General features: G+C 37.1%; 1 protein-coding gene across 9 annotated transcripts in view; it reads left to right on the forward strand.

Annotated features, from left to right (window-relative positions):
* The window catches only part of zswim8 (zinc finger, SWIM-type containing 8), a 51229-nt gene extending 33422 nt beyond the window's left edge, over nucleotides 1-17807 (forward strand). For all 9 annotated transcript variants that reach the window (XR_014603566.1, XM_084093359.1, XM_084093360.1 and 6 more), the window contains 2 exons: nucleotides 14305-14483; nucleotides 16223-17807. Coding sequence is in view for 8 of the 9 variants with exons in the window: in XM_084093359.1 (XP_083949485.1) it covers nucleotides 14305-14483; nucleotides 16223-16426 (383 nt within the window). In the remaining variant the exon portion in view is untranslated. The remainder of the gene's footprint in view (nucleotides 1-14304; nucleotides 14484-16222) is intronic.
* Nucleotides 17808-18074: the final 267 nt, after the last annotated feature.

An 18074-nucleotide genomic window follows, 5' to 3' on the forward strand; every position in this document is an offset into this window, starting at 1 on the left:
AAAATATGCCATGTTTTGGTTAGACATCTTATGAAATGGCTTGTTTGTATTCTTGTATTGCTAATGGTCCCCTCCGAGATGTGTATGTGTAGATGGGCATAGATGTGTATTATCAGAAGGTAATGACATGGACCTCCTCAAGCTTCCTTTAAAAGGATATTCTGGGTTAAATACTTAAAATGTTTTTGCTAAGTTAGTATATAAACAGTGTGTGTGCTTGGAAACAGGTTAATTTAGCTCAAAGGATTATTCATTAATTTATTGGGAATTTGGAAAGAATTACTTAATTTTACAGCCGAACATAGAATCGTCCAGCGTTCATTTGAATGGGTTATAACTATAAACTCTGTCACGGATATTAATATCCAAACTATAGTGAAAACTCTATTTATTAGCACATTAGCACTATTTATTAGCAATTTGTCGGCGTCCTTGGTTTTCAGGTTTGTTGATTTGCTGGAGGTCTTTTCATGCCTGAAATTGTGTCTTGGGAGAAATTGTTCTAGGTTGAGACTGTTTACCTTTAATTTTCTGGTGACATAATTTGTGGTAAAAATGTGGATGTGCATGGAGCTCTCTCTCTCTCACATTTGATTTTAAGGTGGATATTAGGATGTTAGAGAGATTAGGTGTGGTGCGTCAATCTTAATATCATTACCTTGACCCTTATGGGGTAGACAGCCTTTTTACCTAATAAAGGAAGAGAAGAAACAAAACAAATCAGTTGAGTGTTTTCTGGTATGGCTTACAACTACAGTTGCACAGCTAAGGTGTCATGTACCTTAACTTAATGTTAGGTGTTTTATTTGTTGGGTGGATAGTTACATGTTTCCTTTCTGAAGCTAGTTTCTACCTGTGGGAAGAACATGTTTGTTGAGGGTAGAGGGTAGGGTGTAGGGTAGGGTCAGATCTGTTTCAGTCTGTGTTGATCCCCACTTTTCTTGTAGGTTTGACCCATGTTTATTCCCAGTTGAGTTTCAATTGACTTTTTGCATCTTTGCCTTGGACAAGGGATCATCCATGATCTGACGGGAGTCACTCCAGTAAGGCAGGAAGTTCTTTGGCAGACAGTGGGAGGTAGTTTGGCATGGCTGTGTCGAGCTGTAGTGCAAAACTTTACTCCTACATTGCATTCCTCTTGTGATGCCTTCTGGTGGTGGCAGACTTTCTGACCTTCTATGCTTATTGTGGTTACTGTTGCATAAACATGGTTCTTGATTTTGGGGCTCATTTGGTGGTTTCTTTGTGAGTGATGCGTAACCAGGACGGGTTTCTCTGGTACCTCTGGGTCTTTGTTGGTGGTTGGCTGTGAGAGACACCTTTGTTCTGTGGTGTTGTAGAACAGGTGGATCAATCATCTTCATTATGAAGGTGTACCAGATGATCATTGGCCGTTCCATCACTAGTCATAACGAGCATGACTCATCTTGGTGCTCATCCATGTTTAGCTTGTTTTCGATGAACACTTTCAGTTGCCTCATTAGTGGTTCCATGTCTTTTATTGTATATTTTCTCGTTCTTGGGCATCCTCAGTGCTGTGCTTAACTGAATGGTGTCTAGGTAGGTTTCGTCGTTGATTACCCACATTGGATGCTTTTGAATGCATTGGTTGATCTCCTTTGGATGTCCAGCTAGGTTTCCAGTTGTTCAGTCTTTTGGGTTTCTTGAGAATTATGGCTGGTCCCATGACTTTTCCCAGCAGTTTGTGTAGTACGTGTAGGGGTGGGCGATCTTCCCAAAATTTCATATCGTGATCTTATAACAAACAATCACAATCCATGATTTGAATCGCGATCTTCCCAATTTTGAGATATACTATTGAGAATATCCAGACTGGAACAAGCCTATGGACTTTATCTATTTGCACAATTTAAAACACAGTACTGCATTAAACAATCAGTTGTCAATATAGTCATTAAACTAGTGGTCGACCGATATTAGAGTTTTAATGGCCGATGCCGATATCTTAAAGAGCAGGGTATTAGTGATGCGCGGATAGTGATGCCGATATCTTAAAGAGCAGAGTATTAGTGATGCGCGTTAAATCCGTGGGCGCTGTGGATAATCCGCGGATCGGGCGGGTCAAGTAATATGGATATGATAAATCATTAATAATGTAAATATTAACTACATTCTCTAAAATATGAGCACGTTTAAAACTTAATTTTTCCGCCAGGCAGACAGGTACTAATTTGCACTCTCATTAAGATACGCTGCGCGGGGTCCTGGTTTATGTATAAAGCCTATATATTTGAATTAATATTTAAATACATAATTTGAAAATTAATTAAAAAATAATTCTCTAAATTAAACAGACTTACTTTAGATAGCAACTTCTTGATTCTGTTATCATATTACAGTATGTTTAACAAATAAAGACACATTTAATTTTTTTTATAAAAAGTAAACACTGTAACTAACAGGGCACTCAGTAATCTAAGTTTGTGCACACTGGTAATCATTTTTTCAAATAGACAAGGTATCACTAATATTACATACAGCACAGTGAAAATTACATGAATATGACATAGCGGGCTACTAAATATAGCGCAGCATAGTTTGAAATCAAGGGTTCACAATTTGTCGATCGTGCGTCTCCAGTGAAGCTGAACTCTACTGTCCGCATTCAATTCAAACGGACAGAATACACGCGATCATCCAGGCTACAAATGTGCACTTCAGAAGATCTGACTGCTAAATTCGAATAAGCCTACAAGGTTTGTGAAATTAAATGTTTATTAGATATTCAAAGATTTGTTTAAATTATATAAATTCACATTTGCTGAAGGTAAATGAGAATGTATTAATAGTGTTTGCCTTTCTGTTACTAATAATATCTGTAAAAGCAAATGCTATGATACTCTTTCGTAAACCGTTTACTTTCTTTGTTTAACAGTTCAATTTAGTAATAGTAAAGATGGAGAATGTGAGCGATGTGTGCTCAGACGCTGCCATTCTCAAAGCCATCAAAATAAAAGTCCCGCTATTACGGGGACATAAAAGATCACGGTCTCTATGATTCACTTGAAAAGTAGATCATCGACGTCTTCAAGATTGACCACGATATAAAATCGTCAGATCGCCCACCCCTAGGTAGCTGTCATTGGCATGGACTTATGGTGTTGTCATGCCACTGTGTGTCTTCCAGTGCAAGGCTTGTGTCTTGGGCGATGGAGTTTAAAACTGTGGATGTTTTCGAACCTTTCTTTGAGGCTGGCTGTCTTTGTTTGATGTAGGCCTTGTGTGTCAGGTAGGGCTGCCCCCGACTAAAGATATTCCTAGTCGACTAACACTCCTGCATTTTAGTGATTAGTCGAATAATCGTTCATTTATGATATTAATATAAAAACTTGCGTATATACAAGGAAAGGTATAGTCCAAGTTGAAGTTTAACACTTCCATATGACAGAAAATGCTAAAGCATGATATTAGCGCGTTCAAAATGAAAATTAAGCGCTTAAAACAGAATAGTAAAGCGTTTAAAGTATACAGCGCTTACGGACACAAAAATCAGTGGCCGGAACGTTATAGGCTAATTATAGCCTAACATAAAAACAGCAATCCGACTGCCTGTGCATTTTAATAATTTATTATCAAAAATACAAACTGTAACAGTTACAGTTTTGAATAAAATAAAATAAAATTCGTTCTTTAAAATAAATGAAATAAACTTATTAGTAACTTAGGCCTAGTACAAAACAAGAAAAAAACCCCCAAATAAATACAGTAGCAAAAATGCTGTTTGGTATAAAAATACAGTGGAAAATTAATATAATTTTTATATTGTTCAAAAGGAAAATTAACAAAAACGAACAATTTAATAAATGCACATGGCACATCGCACAACGCCAAAACTTAGAATAAAAAAGAAGGCGGCAAACAAATCAACAGCCTAAGTATTTGATTAAATTGTTTAGAACAACTATATTTAAGACAAAATGTGGAACGAATAATTTAAAGAACACTAATACAAATAAAAAATATCAGAGCAAAGCCGCAAACTGCCATTAAGACGACGGATGAGTCTTGACCTAAAACAACAAATTGCAAACATCAGACTAATTTTTAACTTCTGCATTATATAAAAACGAATAAATAAAAATAATATGTATTTATTTATTTGTATAGCCTACCCGTTATAAAAATACCCGTTTTTTTTTTTATATAGCCTAACGGATAGCAAACAGAAACACTACAAAAAGGAAATTAAGCATTCTTACCTAAGCTTTCAATTCGATTTTATTTTTTTCATATTATGTGAGAGGAACACCAGCTTGTCCACATTGTTGAAGAAGGGAGCTTCTCGACTTGTTCACAATGAAGCCGGCCTTTGAAAAGATGCGCTCTAATGGAGTGGATGTGGAAGGGATACAGTGGAGGCGTTTAGCTGCTTTAGCGAGCTTTGGATATCGATGTTCATTTTTTTGCCACCATGCCAATGGTCCCGAATTTAACCTTTGTTTAATCTGCCAAGTACATTTTTAGTTCATCCTTCATCAGATCTCGTTGATCTCTTGTTGCTTTGATGTCATGTCATACACTGACTGCGCAGTGCGCAGCCCCTGATTGCGTAATTTTTTCACGTGATTTTTTTTGCGACCAACCGACTAATGAAAATGTATTCGACCAAGCCCTCTTCATATCGACTAACGTTTAGTCGACTATTTGGGGGCAGCCCTAGTGTCAGGTCACGTAGCTATTGGATTGTCATCGTGCTAGGGCAGGACATGAGGCCTAGGTGATGACTTACTCCAGGGTGCAGATTTCTTAGGAAGAGGGTTTTGAAGTTCATATCCTCTTCAAGTTCGGGTTTTCTTATGTGCACCAAAGTAGGCTTGTTGAAAACGGTTGTAGTAGGCTTGGGGAGTTTCTTGTCAACCTTTTTTTTTTTTCTTTTTTTTTTTTTTTCAAGGCGGTTAACAGTACATTTTTAGACTCCATGCCTGTAAACCCTTTAAGCAGTGTCTCACTTAGTAGCTGATAGTTTGACTTTGTGTGAACAGGTTGTCTGTGGACTAGGGGTGTGCGATATCACGATTTTTGATCGTGGACAATTAAAATGTCTCCACGATCTGCTTTTGAAGAAAAATCGTATCATGAAAAAAAGTATCATGCTACAGTGCATTCTATCAGTTGTAGTTGTGGCGCCTCAATCTCACGACGCAACGTACATTCACATCACGTGGTAACGCAGAAATAGAGTGACACTCATGGGACACTGCAATTCACAAAATTTAATTATTTTCATGTGCTTTGCCGGTTAAACATTTCATTCGCGTGCTGATGCGCTGTTCTAACGTGCTTTTCTGAGCGCATACACCCGAAGCGCACAGGCACTAAAAGCCTGTCAAACAGTGCCTGGTTACTGGACTAAGTTATCTTTCGAGTCTCATTGCGCTAATACTGTCAAATACACACATGCCTATATATTAGATGCGTCCAGGTCTTAAAGCGACAGTAGCCTAATAGTAAACATGCTGCCACTTGTCCTTAAAGGGATAGTTCACCCAAAAATGAAAATTATGTCCTTACTTACTTACTCTAATCTTGTTCCAAACCTGTATTAATTTCTTTCTTGTGCTGAACACAAAATAAGATATTTTGAAGAAAGTGGCTATCCAAACAGTTGCTGGTCCCCATTGACTTCCATAGCAGGAAAAATATACTATGGAACTCACTGGGGACAAGCAACTGTTTGGTTAGCCACGTTCTTCAAAATAACTTTTATTTTCAACAGATGAAAGAAACTTATTCAGGTTTAAAACAGTCTGACAGAGTAAATTGACAATTTTCATTTTGGGGTGGAACTATCCATTTAATGTTAGTAAGGCAACAAAAAACAGAAAATCAACATAACAATCAATCAATGTAACTTTGCTTTTCATTTATTACTTAAAGCTCACTTGAAGTTCTTTGATGCCACATCAAAAACTTCTAGTCTAACTGATAAAGTTCAAGTAAGGAATAATTGACGACAGGCCGTTGAATTATTAGAAAAATAATGCACACCCGAGGTGGTAATGCGGTCACGACGCGAAGCGGAGTGGCCGTTCACCTCGGGTGTGCATTATTTTTCTAATAATTCAACGGCCTGAAGTCAATTATTCCGCTTATACTACAGTTACCACACCTCGAAACATTGTTCAGATTATGTATTTCAAGACGTTTGTAAAGTTTTTGTCATTAAAACGCTCTTGTATGTAGGACTAATTTCTTACGCATCTAATCCCATGCCTCCGTTGCTAATTCCAAAACGTCATTTTAGAGTTAGTAACGGAGGTTTGAGCCACTGATAGCAGACTAATGCTGGGACACACGACTAGCTGACACACTCTCTGACTGTTTTCATCGCAGCATATTTTAAACACCGACTCTGAACACAGACTGAACGCGCTGAACACGCGTTTGGGCATGATCAGTCATAAGTATCAAATTACATTCATAACCGGCCTTAAAGTGTGTCCCCGGCTTTATGCAGTTATTAATGCAGTTATTAGAGAGAGATGTGCAATAATGAGACAGAAAAGCATGTGCGTCAATATTATTATTTATTTATTAATTCAATTCGTTTTAATTAATTCGTTCATTCTTTTGTTTCTATTATTGACAGATGACAGTAGACTAGCCAAATAAATGAAACACAAAGCCCTTTTAACAAGTAGGCCAATCAATAATTATTTATTTGTTAAATTATCTGCAATAAAAATCCGTGCTGCAGGACTATCCATTTATTTAGCCTATATTCAGTTTAATTTTCTATTGATTATATAGGACTATATACTTTATTTATTAAAATTAAACTGCATGTTTCCATTGATTGTGAAGCTAGACATTGAAAATTGCAGATCAAGCGCATGGGGCTAAATGTTTTTTCTTGTTATGAATTGTATCCTATTTTCCGTTATTACAGTTGACTACGCGAAGTGATATGGAACTGTAATGCGGTCGAGACCTGCCTGGAACTACTTTAGCTGTGCGTTTCCCTGAAAATAATGCACACCTTAGAACGTTCGTCAACCAATCAGATTCAAGCATTCAACGGCCCTGTAGTATAAACATTATTAAAAATAAGTCAGCAGTCAGTTATAAAATAAGAACAAATACATAAATTACAAGCAGAGATGAATACTAAATAACAAAGTTACAAAGTCTAACAGTAGTATTCAGGTACAGAAATTAATTAATTAAATGTAAAATAACACTATTTGTTCACTGTAGAAATTAAATATAGTTTAAATCTTTGTTAAAGCTGTATTTTGTTGTTTTATTAACATAAATGACACAGAGACAACAGTAGGAATATTAGGTGTCTGCTGTCACTTTAAGACCGAATGCACGGACCGAAAAAAAACTGACAAACATCCGGTTTCTTTCTCAACTGTTCACTTATGACATAACCGAGAGAATACATGCCGAGATGGGTATTTAGACATAATTTTGTGTGTGTGTGTATGTGTCTGTTCAAGGGCAAGGAAACGCAAAAGAGGAATCAATTTGTGTTCGAGCACTATCTGAAATTCGCCTCTCTCTCTCTCTCTCTCTCTCTCTCTCTCTCTCTCTCTGTGTGCGCGCAGATAACGTGCGAGTCCTGATTTTCGCCTCTTCTTCCGTGTTTAAATTGGTTTGAATGTGTAAATTGGCAATACAAAACACGTCCAAATTATAAACTTCACTCTATGAGGGTTAAATTTAGCAATTCCGCGAATCACATGCGTGTCGAACCGTGGGGCCTGGAAACGGATCAACTGTGATCCGTTGCACCCAGTAGCTTTCCAGGGGGTCTTCCAGAGCATTGATTTTAGAGTTCTTGTCTTTAACATCAGATTTGGCTTTCTGTAGTAGATGTTCAGCAGATTGGAGTTGCTTTACCAGGTGCTTCTGGACAGTCTTGAATTCTTGTTTGTCACGTTCAGCGACTGTAAGAGCTTCTTGAAACTTCAACTTGTTTCTTGCTCCACTTCATCGGGCACTTCGAGCTAGTCTGTGCAGCGTTGAGTGTGCATCAGCTCTCTCAGGAACTCAGTGGTCTGACACTTGAAGTCGTCCTGGACTTTCATTTCCAGCTTGCAGCTTCCACTTCCAGCTTGTCTGTGCGGCTCTTGGCACATGTCAGCTCCTCTTGAAAGTGGGTGATATGCTTGTTGCTTAATTTCAGCTGCGCTGGGAAGGCATGGCTTAGAGAACTGGTGGTCTCACTGACTAGCTCCACATGGTTGTGGTTCTGGCTTAAATCGTGTGTCAGGAATCTTCTCAAAATTATGATTATTATTAAAAATAATAACAGTTCAATTGTCTTTGATCTGAGGCAGTCTGTAATGCTTCTGAGCCAGGCATCCACATCTTCCCCTTAGGCAGTGGAACAGCTAAGTGTCGTTTCAGTGATTGTACACTAATAGTGAAGTGTGGTGATGAAGTGTTGGCCTCAGTGTAGACAGGTTGGCTAGTGATGTGAAGTCTTTATCACTCAACTGAGTGAGGGAAAGAGCGAAAAATGCTAAAACAAATCTCAATGGAAAGAAACAATTAAAAAAAAAAAATGTATGGGAGATTTGTGAGATATGTGAGACTTCGTCACTTAACTGAGTAAAGAAAAATGTTTTTTTCTCTTTCTATTAATTAAAAGCTGTTTTTAGCGCAATTTTCCACCGGACAAAATTGCGATTGTTAACTCATGATTTCTGTTCTGTCTGTGCGCACCAATCTTGCACTTCTATCTACTCCTCAACCAGACCACCTAGAGACTTCGGGTTTTCGGCATTATGTTAAGGAAGGTCTAATCTCTGGAACGTACAAAAAAAAAACCAGGAAAAGATTTACTATCTCTTAGTGTTGTGATCCCATGAGGTCAGAAAATTGCGCTAAAACACTCACCGAGTTTTTATTACTTGTTTTAAAAAGTTAAACAATATTATTATTTATGTTTGAAAGGAAAAGAATACAATGATAGTGCTGATACCTATTTTCTTAGTCTGACAGGATTGACTCCACCACTTACCAGGGATGCTTTTGAATGCTCAATATTTATTTGTCTCTGTTAAAGATCTTTGATCACCAAAATTACAAATTTAAACATTTTTCCTGTGAAAAACATTTCTTCATGCCTATTAAATAACTCACTCACACCAGCTCAGAGATCCACTCGGTCAACTTTACTGTAATAAACGCTGCACAATGGCAAGTGGAAATACTGGTTTTATTCAGCCATATGTGTTTGAACATGAAACTGATTCAGAAGAAGTGGAAGAGTGAATTATACTGAGTCGTCTACAAAGTCGAAGTATTAGAATGTTAATGCATTTTATATATCTATCTCTACAACGTCGGACACGTAACGGTAATTGATATTATTAGCCTTTGGCTTGACTACGTTATCAAACAGCTAATAATGTGTTGACATTGTTACACAAACCATGTTCCTGTTTGCCATCTCAGTCTGCCTTCTAAAAATCAGTAACCTTAGAAACGCTTTGAACAACTTAATGTCAGTGGAGAAAGGCATATAGTTAATCAACATCGTAATATACATAATTCACCAGCTATATTGCTAAATGTTCACAATTTTTCATATCAACAGAAAAATATACCAGGATAATCTGGCTTCTCTTGAGACTCCCCTGCTTCAGTGCATAGTTAATGACAAGCTAAAGCTAGATGACAGTTCTAAATGCCAGAACTAAGTGTGAATCTAAACAAATTTGTTAATAGGGTGATAGGAACATTTTTGGTAGAAAAAGTTTACTTAAACTTTCAAAGTTCAAGACTTATTCATCCTAAGGTGATTAGATCTAAAAGATAAATTTAGAAATAATGATAAATTGAAATTACTTCATTGTAAACACAACTGTTTCGGTAAACGACAAGCAAATTACAGTTTTGCGCTGTAATTGATGGAACATCGAGCTCGGCGGAAGTTTGTCTCTGTGGAAGTTTCTCTGGGCGCGTAAAACAACAGGGTTTCTTCGCTGTTGATTCACAGTTTCAATGTTAAGCTTTACTTGATCAAGATTTTAAATCGTTCCCCTTCAAATCACACTCGGACAAGCAGCATTGCACGAGCTCTCACAAACAGGCAAGCATTTAGCTGTTTAACACAGGGAGGATATAGCACATTAATTGAAATGGTACACGCACTGACAAACAATCTTGCTATAAATAAATAAGGCCTTTAGAAATAGATAGAGGAACACACTCAATCTTACCATTCTGTGAGGAGAATATTCGTCCTTCTAGAGGATTTTTTATTACTGCAGTTTAATTTCGTTCAGCTCTCTGTGACTGATAGCTATTTGAATGACACTGAACACGCAATGGCATCAGTTCAGCTATAAACAAGGCATTCTAGAAATTGAGGAACACGCTCAATTCTTACCTTATCGTATAGTGTGAGATGTCAGATCTTAATTTACTGCAGTTTAAAAATAGGGAGGCAGACTAGATTAGAGTAACAGCTTCTCTGCATTAAGGCGAGACACTACAGGTGAATATGGTAAAAATTTTAACTAGCAGATATCACCATGAAACTTTACCAGTTGATTACCTACATTAAGTTGAGAAAAAAATGTATTACAAGTTTTCTGTAATTTAATGTTTAAATATGCAAATTAGGCAATATCTAATTAAATATGCGCTAATTTGTATATATTTTAAAAAACGAAATCTGAGTATTGGATAAAGCCAGATTAAAAATTATTTTTTCATTGTGTTCACATATTAGATGGGGAAAAAATTACAGAGGGATTTATGGATATCTACTTTTGTTATCCTATAAATCAGAATATACTGTCAGTAGCCTTAAAAAAATGATTTTCGCCATGTTTTTTGTAATAAAATGTTATATAAATCAGGCTAGGAATAATATATTTACAAATCCCTCTGTAAATGTCTTCATAATATAACTAGGTACAAGACTGGAAAGTTTGGTGTATATAGGTGCTACTGAAGTGGAGATTTTGTACATGGAGTATGAGAGAAAGGTCATTTTGAGAAAACGGGCTTTAAAGATTTATCATCAGCCAATGAGATTGCATTCAGCCCTTTTACTTTCGCGATTGGTTGCTGATAAAAAGGAAATGACCATATTTGGATCCGACAGCATTGTACAGTGAAGAGAGAGCTTTCCAGCCGTGCCTGTGATGACAGAGAGCAGACAGAGATCGCGGATCGGTGGGATGATTTACAACGACAACTTTTGTTGAATTTACGCGAAATCTACAGACGCAAACAGACAAAGTGTAATAAAATAAAGACCTAAATGTGTATTTCAGACTTTTTTTCACCACAGTATGAAAGAAGACATGTTATTGAAGACAAATATCCAAAAATCTCAAAATTGACCAGTAAAAAAAAACAATGTTTTTGCCTGCCGTGTCTCGCCTTAATTCATTCATTCATACATTCAATTAAGCCATGCGCTACATTTCACATCTATTTCATCCGCAACAATGGAAAAGATAAATGACTTGGTATACGCTTACAATTTAGATTAAACTACCCACATTCTCAACCAATAGATGTAAGAGAAACAGGCCAATTTAGCCCAAAGGGAATTATTCATTTTGAATTATAGGGACTTTTTAATACTAAATGTCAGCACACTTGAAACGCAGCTCTGCAAATCAAAATAGAGGGCTGTTAATTGATTAGAATATTCAATGGCATATTTTTGGTAATGCTTGCAGTTCCAAGAAACTAAATAACAAGCCTTAGTGTAATTAAGTTGAAGCACATCTTTATTTCTAATGTATCTTTTTGTTTTAACATATTTTGCTTTTTTTTTTTGCATTGAAATGTAGAGATTATTATTATTATTATATAGTTAGATATAATGCAAGTCTTATTTTTGGCCCTTCATAGTAAAAACTTTGGGACCAGGAAATGGTGCACAGGAAATGCAGACATAATGCGACAAAAATGCAACAAAATATAAATTCAATTATAAAACCGCTTTCCTCACAATTTATGAACATAATCTAAAGATGCAGTCTTCCAAAGTTGTTTGCATTTAACAGTTCTAACGATTGTATTTTACTTGTGGGTGATATTTCACTCTATTTGAGCTTCGATAATTAAATTTCACCACACAAAGAATTAAAATTACTTGACCTCTGTAAAGCATCCCATCTGAGTTTGATTTATTAAATAAGTTATTCATGCAAATTATCTTTTTTGATAACTTATGGAGCTGTGATACTATAGCTGTGATCTTAACATATTCTGTCTGGGACTTGTAGGCTCATTGGATTTTATGTTATGGAAAAAACAAGAACAAGCAAAGCAATGCACTGATAAGCAAGGCATAATCAGAAAGGTGCGATGAAGTATTACCTTTTGGTATTATCTTTGATATTATTTGGTATTACCAAATATTACCTTTCATGCAGTTTGTGAATGTTAAAGGTCTGCGATCAAAGTGCATGACAAATAAAGTTATTGTCTCTTAAAAGAATCGAGAATTGATCTGAACTGCTGAAATGTGTTGTCAACAATTCCATCGTCCATAACAATGTAAACAATTTGCATAATACCAGCCTATGGTCTTCGTTGGCTGCCCGCAAACAAGGTCTACTTTGATCCGACCTCGAACACTGTTGTTTTAGCTGAGGTCTTGAAAAGTTTGGCTTGTGTTTTCAACATGTCGAGAAGACCGTTTTCAGCGCTGCAAATCCATTTTGCACGCACGCACTTCAAAAGAATGAGGACTCGTGCTGGAATTGATATGGAAAACCCAATGCCATCGTTCGTATTACTTGTGTATACAAGTGCTGAAGAAGCCTCCGGAGCTGAAATTCAAATATGGTAATAGGCGTTTTTGTTTCCAACATGCGCTGTAAGCGGTAGACCAATCACAACAGACTGGGCTGTAAGACCAATCAAAGCAGAGTAGGCTCACTGAAAGGAGGAGTTTAGAGAGACTGAATCTTCAAACTAATTGTTTTCAGACTCTTTTAGAAATGAGGTGATGTGCAATGTATATATAGACAATTCACCTTTTTTTTTTTTTTTTTATCTTGATGCATGAAAACCAAAATTAGGAACCTTTAAAATAGCACAAGGGGCTGTTCACATATCCCGTCTTTTGTGCGCTCAAGTTCGTTATTTCAAATGTACGCAGTGTGACGCGCTCGTTTTTTCCAGGCGAGATTTAAGAGTGACAACTTTTCAGAATGCCGTAAGCGCACAGCTTGTCATGTGACAAGAACCAACCAATCAGCTTCACTTCACCCTTTCCGTAACAACATTGAAAGCTCAGTCAACATGAAGTATGGGGTGCACCCAAACACTACGTTTTTTCTTCTATGTAAATTAATCTTGTAGCAGAGCTACAAGAAGCGTTTTTCGGTGGTGGAAATCCATTACTGAAACTTCTTCGTCGTTGTGGAGATCGCAGTTCATGGTTGCATAGCACCAACAGACGCAACGGGAGCGCAAGCGCTTTGGAAAGAAGGAGCTCCTTCCAAGTGTTTTTAGACGCGTTATGTGAACGACCCCTAATAGGGGCACTTTAAAGAGTTAAATTCACCCAAAAATGAAAATTGTCATCATTTACTCACCCTCATGCTGTTCCAAACCTGTAAGATCATCCCATTTTGATCATCTTCTGTACAGAAATGAAGATATTTTTAATAAAATTTGAGAGATTTCTTCCCTCCATTGACAGTCTATGCAACTACCACTTTGACGCTTAAAGTTAGAGATCGTAAAACTAATCCATATGAATTGAGCGGTTTAGTCCAAGTTTTCTGAAGAGACACAATTACTTTATTTGATGAACAGATTGAATTTAGGCTTTTATTCACACATAAACATTGATCAGCGAACATAAACAGAAGCTCAACCGAACCTGCTTTGAATATTTGTGTAAATAAAAGCCTAAAATAAATCTGTTCAGCATATAAAGCGATCGTGTCTCTTCAGAAAATTTGGACTAAACCACTCAATTATTATGGGTTAGTTTTATGATCTGTTTATGAACTTTTTGAAGCGTCAAAGGGGTAGTTGCTTAGCTGTCAATAGAGGGACAGAAATCACTCGGATTTCATAAAAAAATTCTTAATTTGTGTTCTGAAGATGAACGAAAGTCTTAAAGGTTTGGAACGACATGAGGGTGAGTAAATGATGACAGTTTTAATTTTTGGGTGAATTAATTCAAATTACAAATAATTATGAATAATTAATTTATAATTCAACATTAATAAATTATGTAAACAGAATCATAAATTAAAAACTTTAAGTTTTGCAATGTATTAGAGATTCCTTCAGTTTCAGAATGTTTCCTTATCCTCCTCCCTCTTCCTCTCTCCTCAGGTGTGAACCACGTGTACCAGTTTTGTGTGGGGGCAGCGAAAGGTGTTCTTAGTCCGTTTGTCCTTCAGGAGATCATTATGGAGGCTCTGCAGAGGTTAAACCCTGCACATATCCACGCACACCTCCGCACTCCTGCCTTCCACCAGCTCGTGCAGCGCTGCCAGCAGGCCTACTTACAGGTACAGATTCACAAATCCCTAAGATTCAGCCTGGGGAACTAATCACACTGACATTATTACTAATAACATCCCTAATAGGATGAAGTCTTGAAATAAGTCTGTACCCTGATGATGATGATAATCCAGGAAATTTATATTCTTGCGCTGACAGAAGTGGTTAAAATTACACTCCAACACATGAGCTGATCAGTCACAGCTGACATTTGTATGGAATGTGGTGCAACCATCTCAAAGTTCGTTTTTATATTAGTTAGACTTAGTTTCAAGTAGAGAATTTAAGTAGGGTTTTAGAGCATTCGAGTGGTGCCAAGGCTGGATTGTGACGGCATTGTCGCCCACACTGAATATAAATTGTGCATGAACAATTCTGGAGTGTTAAAGCTAGAGAGGGAAGTCTGAGTCTGTTCACAGGATGGAGCATACTGATGAGAGAGCATCAAACACACTGTGACAGCCCAAAGCCAAGAGCTGCTGCCTAGAGAAGGAGCGCACACACGCTATCTCTCCCTCTCATACACAGACAGGCTCTTGCAGTTACCTGCTAGCAGCCTCAGAGTCTTTATTTTGCCATTTCAAAGAGGTTTCAAGTTGTTGCATGGGCAAACAACGTGGTTGTCTACGTAAGTGACCATTGCACTCTCATGGCCTTATAATTAAAAATGCCCAATCAAGGGACACTCTACCATATGTCTGTCACTGTAAATCTTTGCGAATGAATGTTGGGTAAATGTGAAAGGGAGACCGTGCCAGCTCTAATCCACTCTCTCCATGCGTGGAGAATGAGATGAGGGGCCGAGAGGCTGTACTCAAGCAGAAACCTACACAGAGACTGTCTCTGAGTCATTTCGTACGTCGCTGGTGGGAAATGCACTCCATATGGTACATGTCCCAATAAACATCCGGGGACATGATGCTTCATAACCTGTTGACATTTTATTAAAACGGGTTCAGGTTAGTGCCACCCAGTAGCAGGAATATTTATGAATTTGTCATGTCACACATGTTTAACCACAGGGAGATCAAAAAGGCATGACTGTAATGAAATGCTGTTGAAAGATACATAAACACATTTAGAGCTAGAAACTAAACTCAAAACCCTCAAAACTTTGATTTTGATGGAACTTTGATTTCTCCAAGAAACTTTTGCGACAGAACACAACTTTTAGGGGAACCACAAAAGCTTTGAAATACAATATTTCCTTCCATCTCAACTTTTTGCGTTCCCCTGAGAAACTGGATACTAACGCAAAACTTTTCGCAAAAACATTTAATATTATTATTATTACTATCAGTGTTGAAAACTGCTTGAGCTGCTAAATGTTTTTGTGTAACGTTTTTGTGGGTTTTTTTTTTTTTTTTTTTCAGGATTCTTTAAAGAATAAAAATATATTTTATAAAATTATAAATGTATTCACAGTTTCTTGGGGGAATGTAAACATTTTGTGAGTGCATGCAAAAGCATTAACATATAATTTTTCATCACTATGTCCCCTTATGTGAGCTTTGTATGTTTCACATTTAGAAACAGATGACATTATATAAGGCTTGCTAACTGCATTTCATAATGATTGAAAAACTAAACTATAACTAACAAAACTATTGTTGGAGACAAGTAAAACTAAACTGAAATTCAATTTGAAAATAGTAAAAATACTATTAAAATGCAAAAATAAAATAACCTTGGGACAGAATTCGTGTCCTCCCTGCTCATTTCAATTTCTAATTATGTTTTGTTCCAGTATATCCACCACAGGCTGATCCATCTGACTCCCGCAGACTATGACGACTTTGTGAACATCATCCGAAGTGCCCGCGGGGCGTTTTGCCTGACACCAGTTGGCATGATGCAGTTCAACGATGTGCTGCAGAACCTGAAGAGGGGCAAACAGACAAAAGAACTATGGCAGCGGATCTCGTTGGAGATGGCCACCTTCTCACCATGACTGCTCTAGAGGCCAGCGGGGACAGAGACGCCCAATCTCCTGCAGATATCATCCCTCCCCCCCCCAAGATCACTGACACAGCTCAATCCGACACACAATTCCCCTTGTTAGGAAGTGTAGCCATGCCAACTTCCTGTACAAGCCCACTCACATGACTGAAAATTTAGTCCTTCGGGCCCTGAAGTCATGAGAAAGTGGCACAGAGATGCTGGGGCAAGTGAATTACTCCAGTCAGTGGGTCCCTCCTTTGTCGAGTTGTTGATCCCAGTGTTGTGTCTGACCCTTTTTTTTTTCTTTTTTTTTTCTTTTTTGGTGTGTTCAGTCAAGTAACTTAATGGCTATCTATGTTTTATCTGTGTCCTAACATCTTTCATTCACTGATTTGTATGTTTTGTGATCCCCGGAGTTCGTTTAGGTGGTTGATAAGGGGACTAAGGTTTTCACTTGCTATGTTGATGTTTGGTTCAAGTTTGAACAAAACCACTAAATGTCAGACTCATACTGCAACATTCCTCTACCCTGGAGAACAGAGCCTCCACCGGTCATTAAGGATTTCAACGTTGGATAGTGGATGGCAGTGTAAAAATGAGGAAAATAAAACAAAACTTTGTTAAAAGAATAAAAGAGACATTTATTATGAAACAATAATCAAAGTACGGGTGAGGATTCTTCAGTGTTTTGTTTTATCTTTTGTTTTTAATATTTTGTATAGTATGGCGTGTCTGCAGAGAGCAGGATGAGGAATGGAAGAATGTTATTACTGACTGATCTGTGAGTTCCTTTTTCCGGTCAGATTTTGGTGGCTTGAGTGCTGGAACAGAGAAGTCTGGCTGGACCAGATTACACAGCTTTAATTCTAGATGTCAGCGGTGACTTGAGTCCAAAACAATTCAGGCTCCCTGTTTAAATTTAATTTAAATTGGTTTCTTTTATATCCAAAATCCAGCTATTGGACAAGTCATTTCCCATACCATTAATAGACCTTGCAATTTCATATTTCAAGATTTAGTCGAACCACACAATCTAGTTTTGTTCTCATTTTAAAACAGGTTAACTGCTCCCCTCGGCCTAGCGTAATTGAGTGGTCGAACGTCACTGCCAGATTCCCATGTTTCCAGCATCGGCCCCAGCTTTGGAACTCACTAGTGGAGAGTGACTGTGTAGAAAATGTACTGTGATATTTTTGTATTCTTCAAGTGTAGCTTGGTTGGAAAAAAAAACAAACAAAAAAATCTATATAAATGCATATAAATATGAAACTGTTTTGATTGCAAGAGGATGTAATTTAGAATAAATGGGGGGGAAAAGAGAAAAACTAAATTGGAACAAAGCAATATTAAAAATGTAGAGTTTACTTAATAAAGATAAATCAAAACACTAATAGTTTTATCTGTGTCTGTTGTTCTAACCATTATTAATAGTTCCAATCAAAATTTAGGGGTTGTAAGTTCTCATGTTCAACAAAGCTGGATTTATTTGTTTAAAAACAGTAAAAACAATAATATTGTGAAAAAGTACATTTTAAAATGTATTCAAATTCCTGTAAAGCTGAATTGAAAATGGAAAAGCAGTCATTACTCCAGTCTTCAGTGTCACTTAATACCTCACTCAGAAATCATTCTAATATGCTGATTTGTTGTTCAAGAAA

The sequence above is a fragment of the Abramis brama genome (assembly GCF_963993115.1).
Source record: "Abramis brama genome assembly, chromosome: 19".
Taxonomy (NCBI): Eukaryota; Metazoa; Chordata; class Actinopteri; order Cypriniformes; family Leuciscidae; genus Abramis; species Abramis brama.